General features: G+C 44.8%; 1 protein-coding gene across 1 annotated transcript; it reads right to left on the reverse strand.

Annotated features, from left to right (window-relative positions):
* Positions 1–120: 120 nt before the first annotated feature.
* On the reverse strand, positions 121–10,769 carry LOC124152825 (angiopoietin-related protein 4-like). Its single transcript, XM_046525875.2, has 4 exons — positions 10,277–10,769; positions 9,653–9,755; positions 3,433–3,745; positions 121–826 (listed from the first exon to the last, which is right to left on the reverse strand). The coding sequence occupies exons 1-4, from the start codon at positions 10,571–10,573 to the stop codon at positions 472–474; spliced, it is 1,068 nt and encodes a 355-aa protein (XP_046381831.2). The 5' UTR covers positions 10,574–10,769; the 3' UTR covers positions 121–471.
* Positions 10,770–12,041: the final 1,272 nt, after the last annotated feature.

The following is a 12,041-nucleotide window of genomic DNA, read 5'->3' on the forward strand; positions in this document are numbered from 1 at the left end:
ACTTTTGAGTCCCGACTATTTGCTGTAGTTATGCTGTATATATGCTTATAACGAACTACGGTTATAACGAACTAAAAGTAGTAGTCCCTTTGAGTTCGTTTTAACCGTAGTTTACTGTAATAATCTTTTGTATGGTCTCTGCTTCACGAGGATGGGTCGTATCAAGGATATTCGTGAACGATCGTGCAGTCAAAGTCTCTGACGTTTCTCAATGTATACTAAAACGCAAGATTAAAGGGTCTAAATAATCAGAAACAATGCTTCTGTATGTATTCGTGTTTAGGAATTCCGAGGGGTTCCGCCAGGAATGTTGAACTAGTGCGTCTGTGTTTACATCATTTCAAGAATACAGTCTCGTGAAAAACGTCAAATTCTGTCGTTCAAACACGTATGAAAGTCAATTTGACGTTCATGTGACCGACCTCTCGTATAATGGAATAGCCATATATCGTGTAAACTTCAAATTAAAAATTACATCACTTTGAAAAACATCTCGACTTTGGTGAGTGAGTAAGTTGGTATGCCAGGTTGCCAGAAGGCCTCGTTTGGGATGTTCGAAAGATATCCTGATGTCTCACTGATTATCGGTCCGGTCGGGTTGCACTCTCCACACGCCGTGAACCACCACGCCCCCTGGTGGACAGCGGCGCAATTTTTCACGGGGTCGTCGTCGTTGTCGACGTCATAGGTGCTGAACTTCTTCCCCCTCATGGGTGTGAAGCAGTCGCCTAGGATGTAGGTGCCCGGGTGAGCCCAAGTGGATGTGAAATTTAGGACGTAGCCAGTCGATTCGTCGCCCACGGTTAAGTAATGGTAGCCGTGTTTACTGAAAGAGTGAGTGAGTTGGGTTTAACGCGGCTGTTGAAAACATCACGGTGGATTACCCGAAAGTGGTGCACGTATTTTACGTTTACCACTTTCAAGAAACCCGATGCTGAGAATCTCAAGATGATAATCAGGTTGAATCTGCGATTGTAACCCATGTGTATTGGATCCTGGAACGAGTAAGGAACGCAACTCTGCACAGCGAATGGCATCGCCTTAGTGGACCTGGCCACTCGTATGAGAATGACATTTGCAAATTATTTTAATAACAACTAAATAATATTTGGATTTCGGGTTTCAATTATGTCATATTTCTAGTGATCATTTATTAATAAACAAATCCGATTTGGGCTGAGAACGCACTCTTGTCCTTCACCAAGGTCGCATTCAATCTAATGAGAATATAGATATTCAACTGGAACGAACTCTATGGACAACATCATTATTGACGAATCTCTTCTTTATGTCCGTTATATCAATATTTAAGAAATAAACGAGTGGGAGTTATACAATAAAACACTGTAGGAAGAATTAAACATGACGGGCGCAGCCCTAAATGATGTGATATAGGTGTGAGAGTATTACCGTGTAGGATAGCGTCACTAGACTTACAAGTGGTGATGTGACATGGGTGTGAGAGTATTGCCATGTAGGATAGCGTCACTGGACATACAAGTGGTGATGTGACATAGGTGTGAGAGTATTACCGTGTAGGATAGCGTCACTGGGCATGCAAGTGGTGATGTGACATAGGTGTGAGAGTATTATCATGTAGGATAGCGTCACTGGACATGCAAGTGGTGATGTGACATAGGTGTGAGAGTATTACCGTGTAGGATAGCATCACTAGACTTACAAGTGGTGATGTGACATAGGTGTGAGAGTATTACCGTGTAGGATAGCGTCACTAGACTTACAAGTGGTGATGTGACATAGGTGTGAGAGTATTACCGTGTAGGATAGCATCACTAGACATACAAGTGGTGATGTGACATAGGTGTGAGAGTATTGCTATGTAGGATAGCGTCACTGGACATGCAAGTGGTGATGTGACATAGGTGTGAGAGTATTGCCATGTAGGATAGCGTCACTGGACATACAAGTGGTGATGTGACATAGGTGTGAGAGTATTATCGTGTAGGATAGCGTCACTGGACATGCAAGTAGTGATGTGACATAGGTGTTAGCGTCTTACCGTACAGGATTAGCGTCACTGGACATACAAGTAGTGATGTGACATAGGTGTTAGCGTCTTACCGTACAGGATTAGCGTCACTGGACATACAAGTGGTGATGTGACATAGGTGTTAGCGTCTTACCGTACAGGATTAGCGTCACTGGACATACAAGTAGTGATGTGACATAGGTGTTAGCGTCTTACCGTACAGGATTAGCGTCACTGGACATACAAGTGGTGATGTGACATAGGTGTTAGCGTCTTACCGTACAGGATAGCGTCACTGGACATGCAAGTAGTGATGTGACACAGATGTGAGAGTATTACCATGTAGGATAGCGTCACTGGACATGCAAGTGGTGATGTGACATAGGTGTGAGAGTATTACCATGTAGGATAGCGTCACTGGACATGCAAGTGGTGATGTGATATAGGTGTGAGAGTATTACCGTGTAGGATAGCATCACTAGACTTACAAGTGGTGATGTGACATAGGTGTGAGAGTATTACCATGTAGGATAGCGTCACTGGACATGCAAGTGGTGATGTGACATAGGTGTGAGAGTATTACCGTGTAGGATAGCGTCACTGGACATGCAAGTGGTGATGTGACATAGGTGTGAGAGTATTGCCATGTAGGATAGCGTCACTGGACATACAAGTGGTGATGTGACATAGGTGTGAGAGTATTGCCATGTAGGATAGTGTCACTGGACATTCAAGTGGTGATGTGACATAGGTGTGAGAGTATTATCGTGTAGGATAGCGTCACTGGACATACAAGTAGTGATGTGACATAGGTGTTAGCGTCTTACCGTACAGGATTAGCGTCACTGGACATACAAGTAGTGATGTGACATAGGTGTTAGCGTCTTACCGTACAGGATTAGCGTCACTGGACATACAAGTAGTGATGTGACATAGGTGTTAGCGTCTTACCGTACAGGATTAGCGTCACTGGACATACAAGTGGTGATGTGACATAGGTGTTAGCGTCTTACCGTACAGGATTAGCGTCACTGGACATACAAGTGGTGATGTGACATAGGTGTTAGCGTCTTACCGTACAGGATTAGCGTCACTGGACATACAAGTGGTGATGTGACATAGGTGTTAGCGTCTTACAGTACAGGATAGCGTCACTGGACAGGCAAGTAGTGATGTGACACAGATGTGAGAGTATTACCATGTAGGATAGCGTCACTGGACATGCAAGTGGTGATGTGACATAGGTATGAGAGTATTACCGTGTAGGATAGCGTCACTGGACATGCAAGTGGTGATGTGACATAGGTGTTAACGTCTTACCGTGTGGGATAGCGTCACTGGACATAAAAGTGGTGATGTGACACAGATGTGAGAGTATTACCGTGTAGGATAGCGTCCCTGGACATACAAGTGGTGATGTGACATAGGTGTTAGCGTCTTACCGTACAGGATAAGCGTCACTGGGCATACGGGTGGTGATCCTGACAATCAGTTTCACTGGTCGTGAGTTGGTCAGATAGTGAATATGATCCAGACCAAGCCAGAAGTCTCCAGACAGATTTCCAAAGCCCGTTTTGTAGTCTACCCATGGTCGGGAAAAGTCCAGGATCCCCCCGTGGCGCATAGTGAACATCCTGGCTCCTTGTCGGCTAATGTCGCAGTAGACGAGGAAGGGTCGTGGAGACCCGATGGGGTGGATCATGAACACCTTCGTCTCGTCCACGTAGTGCCCCAGTTCCATGCCTTCAGCACAGTCTGGAAAAAAACAACTATATTCAGCGAAACCCTGTTGTTCCGGACACCTCGCAATCCGTACAAGTCTGTGAGAAAGGTTTTCCTATACACCTACTAAAAAGTTAAGCACCGCTAGCTGAGTAAACTTTATATAGGTTTACCCCTTCACGCATCAAATCCGCTGTTCATTAGGTTGTTTGCCTTTCATTTATATGAGTTAGCATATGAAACTTTCAATAACAAAATACGTTTATTGGTTTGAAAAATGACAAGCTAATATTGAGAGATAGAAACAGAGATGGATGGTCTAACTGGTCCAAGCCAATAAACATTTAACTATACAGTAAACTACGGTTAACTCAAAGGCATAACCAATTATAGTTCGTTATAACCGTAGTTCGTTATAGTGAGTGAGTGAGTGAGTTTGGTTTAACGCCGCATTTAACAGTATTCAAGTTATATCACGGCGTGTCAGCTTCATGGGGAGGAAAGCCCGAAGTGATGCATGTCACAGGCGTTTACCACTTCGGTGAAACCCACAACAATGGGTATGGTGCTGACAAACCTAGAAACATAACTGGCACGAATAGGGATTCGAACCCACAAACATACGTTCATTGCCCAGCGAATCGCGGCGCCTTAGACGACTGGGCCACCCGTGCCCCCAAACCCCCCATAAATCTTCTTGAACGTCTTGAATTGCCCAGGGCCCACTCGCCCAAACCGAGCTTAGCGCAACGTTGATCATAAATATACTCAACAACAAAAGTTCCTGTGACACCAATATTTTAGTGTATTTTTCAAACAAGTAAAGTTTGGTTTTCAAATTTGTAGTACATGTATGGTATCAAGTCACAAAAAGGCAACTGCTACAGAAAAGCATGCATTCCATGCAAAAGTTGACTTTTATGCAAGCCCCATGCATTTCACTACCCAAGAATGGGTATAAAAACATGTGCGTTAACAGGATTCCATATGCATTGTTTAGCATCGTGCTGACAACAACCACTCAGAAAAACAACAAAATTACGCAATTATTCAACATTACGAAATGCCACGCCTGTCCGAAAATGAGCGTCTGTGAGCCATTGGTATGCTTTAAGCGGGATCGAGTCTACGCGATGTTGCAGGACAATTTAACGTCCACAGAAACACCATTTGGTGTTTATGGCAACGTTGGCAACAGCCGAATGCAGTCAGAGACCATCCTCGGAGTGGCAGGCCACGCGTAACCAATAATCGACAAGACAACTGGATTCGAATAACACACCTACAAAATCGATTCCAGCCAGCAACAGTGACTGCAAGAAGCATCCCTGGCCTTCGACGAATACTTCACAAACCGTACGTCGCCCCCCCCCCCCCCCCCCCCCCCCCCCCCCCAGATGTTCAGGGATTGTCGCCAGAAGACCCGCCAGACGTCCCATTTTGACAGGAAACCACCGTCAAGCACGTCTACGTAGTGGTGTCTACGCTTGACGGCCATGCAGTGGGGACAAGTTCAATTCACTGACGAGTCTCGTTTTCAACTCCGCCACAGTCTTGGGCGGATTCGAGTGTTTTTGTGTCGTCATGGCCCAGGCATTACATTTTACCATGACTTGTTCAGGATTCCCTTCAACAAGACAACGTGAATGTCATCCCCTGGCCGGCTCGTTCCCCTGATCTCTCGCCAATCGAGCACATGTGTGATGAGATGGATCGGCACCTTCAACGTCAGCCACGTGCTCCACAGACACTCCAGGAACTTCGAAACCTGCTCCAGCAGATATGGACAGATATCCCACAGGACTTTGTGCGACGCCTGGTCCATTTCATGAGACGAAGATGCTTCGCAACCAGAGGTGGACACACAGGCTATTGATTTGTAAATTGACATTTTGGAATGTTCATGTTTTTTTATGAAATCACGCATTTTCTGAAGTCAGTATGGCAAATTAAACCATTTGAACACTTACAGTAGTCTTTTATCTGTTGCAAACCGAAATTGTTTCAGATTTGGTAAAAAACATATCTTATTCAATGTCACAGGAACGTTTGTTGTTCAGTATATAAATTGCCAATGCAGCCAGTCAAGATTATCCACCGAAACAGATTAAAATGTGGCAAAAGGGGCAAAATAGCGGTGAACATTCTATGAAGGGACCACTGAAAATCAGTGATGACACCAGGTGTTCGCGAAAGTCCAACCGGTAGAACCCGCCATTCACACAATTTGCATAAAAAGGAAGTATTTATTGTCTGACGCCGAACAGGAGTGCTCCTCCCATGCGACGGCGGCCTGTAGACAAACCAGACAATCCATCGATCGATGAAAGTCAGTGACACAATAGTGCATGTACTGATGTTGTTGAAACTAATAAAAACGACATGTTACTTTTGAATTGCGTCTGCTGTGTAACAGTGCAGAGATTCTGCCGCTTATTTTTAAGGAAAAAGGTTTAAGAAAGATATTAGTTTTATGGTAAGTTATGTTTGAATTCAGTTGATACACAGTCTGTGTATATTGGCCTGTGGCCTTCATACCCACAAAGACTTAACACGATTTGATCCTACAACAAAATCTACAGCCACAAAGCAATACAAAGTACAACTTTGTTCTTTTGTGGATTTAATATGGAAATGTGCCTATCCAAACAAACGATTGCACGTTTTCGACTGGATTCACCAGATTTAACTGCAATGATATTCATAATCCAGTCACGTGGACGCTATGATCAAGCACAGTGACGGATTCTTGCAATGATAAAGATTACAAGTTAGATTTAGTCATGGGCAGGTTAGAGTGAGTGTCCAAACCATGCCTTTCATCAATAATGCACGTGATGGGATAAAATCTGGATCCTTAATCTTGGTATCCAAATATACCTTCAAATGTGTGGGTTGAAGGCTAATTTAAATACATATACTGTTTTACTTATATCATTGTCAAAATAGTTTGGTGAGGTGAGGTGAAATTGGGTTTAACGTCGCGTCCAAGATGATTGCACTTATATAGCGACGTGCATGCATGTGTGTGTGTGTATGTGGCTGCTTGTACTAGTCCGGAGTGATACCGATTTATAGTGCTAGCCCACTGAGATACCATGTCGCAGTTTAACATGAATACCCCACTCAGACACATTATACTGACTCCGAGCCGACCAGTCCTTGTTTTAGCCCCATACCGGGTAACAACAAGTACCATCTCTTAACGTCTTTTGGTATGACGCGGCCGGGGATCGAACCCCGTACCTTCCGCTCTCCGGGCGGACGCTCTACCACTAGACCACGGAGGCGGTCCAAAATAGTTTGGAGATGATAGGGTTTGAGTATTGATAGCTGACGATAGCCAGCACATAGTAGCCACTGAACTGCACCAGTGGTACCGATGTTTGTTTGTTTGTTTGTTTGTTTGTTTGTTGTTCAACGCCGCACTCACCAATATTCCAGCTTTATGACGGCGGTCTGTAAATAATCGAGTCTGGACCAGAAAATCTAGTGATTGACATCATGAGCTTCGATCTACGCAATTGGGATACGATCACATGCATCAACCAAGTCATGCATATGTATGTCACTGCACACGCGAATATCCAGAAGTTGTCAGTCATATATCTGGAAATATCTTGTATCCAGAACAGTGTTGGAAGCTGGCTGGGTTTTGTGTTTTCAGATAGGGATCCCATCCGCACTTGGCAAGTTTATTTGTTTGTTGTGTAACGCTGCACTCGGCAATATTCCAGCTATATGACTGCGGTCTGTAAATAATCGAGTCTGGACAAGACAATCCAGTGATTGACATCATGAGCATCGATCCACGCAATTGGGATATGATGACGTGCATCAACGAAGTCAGCGAGCCTGACCACCCGATCCCGTTAGTCGCGTCTTACAAGCACAGTCGCCCTTACGACGAGCATGGGTTGCTGAAGACCTATTCTCAGAAACATACAAACTGAAAATGCGCCTCAATTTTCATAACCGAGTGAGTAAACGACTGTAAACAAGAAAACAAGACTCAAAAACATTTGGAAAAGCTCAACACATTTTGTAGATTAAATAAGCCAGTTCTAAGATTATCGTCGGACTCGGCTAAACTCCTAAATTGACAAGTGTTGCGCGTAGCGGCAAATACCATAGTTGTATACTTTCTATATAACCGTAGCGATGTAACTGCGACTGTGAGGTAAAACAATGAAATGGTCATTCCTAGTCAATAAGACATTGTTGAGGAAAATGGCCGACACGGGTCAAGTAGAAAGATTCAAAAGCAGGGCAGGAGGAATTCGAGTAGGAAACGAACAAGTCAGTGCTTCTTTCATTGTCACGTAGATCAATACGAAGCAAATACATGACACGGTGGAGACGAGGTCTGTATGTGTGGAGACAAGGTCAAGCGGTGTCCGAGTGTACGGTGACACGGAGGAGACGAGGTCAAGCGGCGTCCGAGTATACGGTGACACGGAGGAGACGAGGTCAAGCGGCGTCCGAGTGTTTGGTGATACGGTGGAGACGAGGTCTTTATGGGTGGAGACAAGGTCAAGGGGTGTCCGAGTATACGGTGACACGGTGAAGACGATGTCAAGTGTGTACGGTGACACGGTGGAGACGAAGTCTGTGTGGGCGGTGACACGGTGGAGACGAGGCCAAGTGGCGTCCGAGTATACTGTGACACGGTGGAGACGAAGTCAAGTGGCGTCCGAGTATACTGTGACACGGTGGAGACGAAGTCAAGTGGCGTCCGAGTGTACGGTGACACGGTGGAGACGATGTCAAGTGGCGTCCGAGTGCACGGTAACACGGTGGAGACGATGTCTGTATGGGTGGAGACGAGGTCAACAGGCGCTCGAGTGTACGGTGACACGGTGGAGACGATGTCAAGCGGCGTCCGAGTGTTTTGTGATACGGTGGAGGCGAGATCTGTATGTGTGGAGACAACGTCAAGCGGCGTCCGAGTGTTTGGGGATACGGTGGAGACGAAGTCTATATAGGCGGAGACGCGGTCAGTGGCGTCCGAGTATACGCTGACACGGTGGAGACGAAGTCTGTATGGGCGGTGACGAGGTCAAGTGGCGTCCGAGTATACGGTGGCACGGTGGAGACGACGTCTGTATGGGCGGTGACGAGGTCAAGTGGCGTCCGTGTGTACGGTGACACGGTGGAGACGAAGTCTGTATGGGCGGTGACGAGGTCAAGTGGCGTCCGTGTGTACGGTGACACGGTGGAGACGAGGCCAAGTGGCGTCCGAGTATACTGTGACACGGTGGAGACGAAGTCAAGTGGCGTCCGAGTATACTGTGACACGGTGGAGACGAAGTCAAGTGGCGTCCGAGTATACTGTGACACGGTGGAGACGAAGTCAAGTGGCGTCCGTGTGTACGGTGACACGGTGGAGACGAGGTTAGGTGGCGTCCGAGTATACGGTGGCACGGTGGAGACGACGTCTGTATGGGTGGAGACGAGGTCAAGTGGCGTCCGAGTATACGGTGGCACGGTGGAGACGACGTCTGTATGGGCGGTGACGAGGTCAAGTGGCGTCCGTGTGTACGGTGACATGGTGGAGACGAGGTCAAGTGACGTCCGAGTCGAGGAGAAGGAGGTCGGTGTTACTGAACCATATAGGCATACATAGTCGGAAGAGGCAAAGTAACATATAACATAAATTTACATAATACTCGTAGAAAAATCTGAACAGCCTTGAATATGGAGAATACATAACTAAGAAATGTGTGTTCAATGAAAAAAGTCATTTATTGAAAGCTCAAGTGAATCTTCCTACTGACCCGTGTCGACCATTCTACTCGACATGGTCCTTCCTTTGTACACGAATCACGATTCCATTGTATGACCCCACAATCGCAGTCAAATCGCTTTGTTTCCACGGTCCATGGAAAGTATACTACCCACCATAGTTGCTACATTACCCATTTCGTTCACTCGTCTTACCTGTCATAAGCCGTTCACAGCGAGAGCCGACATAGCCACCAGAGCAGGAACAGTTGCCGAATTCCTCATTGTACACACCTCCGTTTTCACATGGCGACATAATCTTAAAAAACACATAAAAAACATTTTAAACTGTACATAAAAACCATAATTATATAAACTTTCGAATGAACTTTCAATTTCAACAACAAAAAGGTTTCCTCCGGAGAACAGAGTACCGTGCCAGATCAAGGGGTACCGGCCTCCGTCAAGAGCGAGAAGGGTTTGAAATAATCTGTTCCCTAAAACAACTGGAAATTTGTCCTTAGATATTTTAAAAAGAAATGTTCTGAAAAATAATGTATTGTGAGTAAACTAAAATTGTCTAGTTCCTGCTTCAGAGACAAAGAAATGTATGTTTTGAATTCTTTTTTGAAAAATATTGAAGCTCAAACCAAACTCCAACCGGTCCATCTCCACCACCGACAACACTTTTGTTTCTCTGATCGCTGTAAGTTTGAATTAAGGGCACCCAGTGTTCGCGAAACGGGCAACTGCCTATCATGGATGAGGGTATATTATCCTTCATTAAATCCATTTGATAGCTGTATATTATTTTGGAAAAAGAATTGTCACAATACTTACATCATTATAATCAGGCTCCGTAGAGGTATAATTATCACAGGTCTGAGATAACAGTGTTCTGCTGTGAAGAGTGCACATGAACTGCGCATCATCGGATGTAGGAAGCAACCGGAAGGCTTTGCATTGCACATGCGCAGAACAGACAGCGGCGCACTCTACTTTGGATTCAGTTTTGAATTCCTCGATTGCTGAATTTGGGAAATCCTCTGTGGTGATGCAGTGAAAGATTTCTCGGTACGTTGTGGTCCCATCACAGAACCCAACCCGTATCGCCACAACTAGGAACAAGAGCAACATGGCAGAAAAAGTTTATGTGCCACCAGAACGATTAGCAACCCATGGAACAACTGCAGCAGAATCAATCAGTGACGCAAGCAGTAGCACTTGTGGTGTTTCAGAAGAAGCGGATCAGTGTCAAGACCAGCAAAGATTTGACTGCAAAACTTCTTTTCATAAGACATGACATTATCAGACTTGAATAGTAGCCTAGCTTCAAAACGCCTAAGTACTTGGTTGACAGACTATTCATAAAATGTGTGCATTGACGATCAGACATTTCATCAAGAGCTATGATCGATTGAAAAGGTTCGCAATAATAATATTTATGCCATATTGATTTTCAGGTATTATTAGTTCCAATCGACGCATTTCCTTCACTACAGAATTGACTGGTTCCACCTGAAGACGCGCTAGTTCAAAACAACTCACAGTAAATACAAATCACAGTACCGGGCCAACAGGAACGAATTCACGGGAACGAATCAAGGATGCATTATCAGGGAGAATCCGTTTGATTTGTGTGGAGGGAGGGGAATATTTTTTAGAACAATCTATTTTTTGCCCCAGCTGTATCCAACAAGCGATTAATGACCACCATCAAACAATTTATTCATTTTCACTATTAACACAAAATAAATTACGCTTGGGTATTTTCCAAAAAGCAAACTATTCATTTGTTTCACCACTGCCAACAAACTATTTACTTTGGGCATATTGCTGAACAATCTATTAATTTATGAAATCCCATGGCCAAAACTAGGGGTACTGGGAACCTACAATGTATTCTACCTGGAATTAAGCCATGGACAAAACTATGGGTACTGGGGACCTACAGTGTATTCTTACCCGGAATTACCTCCTTGACAAAACAAGTAGTACTGGGAACCTACGATGTATTCTAAACCAGAATCACCTCTTGGAAAAAACTAGGGGTGCTGGGAACCTATAATGTATTCTTACTCGGAATTACCCCATGGACACAACTGGGGGTACTGGGAAACTACAATGTATTCTTACCTGGAATTAAGCCATGGACACAACTGGGGGTACTGGGGACCTACAGTGTATTCTTACCTGGAATTAAGCCATGGACAAAACTATGGGTACTGGGGACCTACAGTGTATTCTTATTCGGAATTACCTCCTTGACAAAACAAGTAGTACTGGGAACCTACGATGTATTCTAAACCAGAATCACCTCTTGGACAAAACTAGGGGTGCTGGGAACCTACAATGTATTCTTACTCGGAATTACCTTATGGACACAACTGGGGGTACTGGAAACCTACAATGTATTCTTACTCGGAATTACCTCCAGGACAAAACTAGGGGTACCGGGTACCTACAATGTATCCTTACTCGGAATTACCTCCAGGACGAAACTAGGGGTACTGAAAACCTACAATGTATTCTAACCCGGAATCTCCCCGTAGACATAACTAGGGTTTCCTTGGAACCTACAATGTATTCTTACTCGGAATCACCC

This window comes from Haliotis rufescens, unplaced genomic scaffold (genome assembly GCF_023055435.1).
Source record: "Haliotis rufescens isolate VD_foot unplaced genomic scaffold, xgHalRufe1.0.p SCAF_4, whole genome shotgun sequence".
Classification (NCBI taxonomy): domain Eukaryota; kingdom Metazoa; phylum Mollusca; class Gastropoda; order Lepetellida; family Haliotidae; genus Haliotis; species Haliotis rufescens.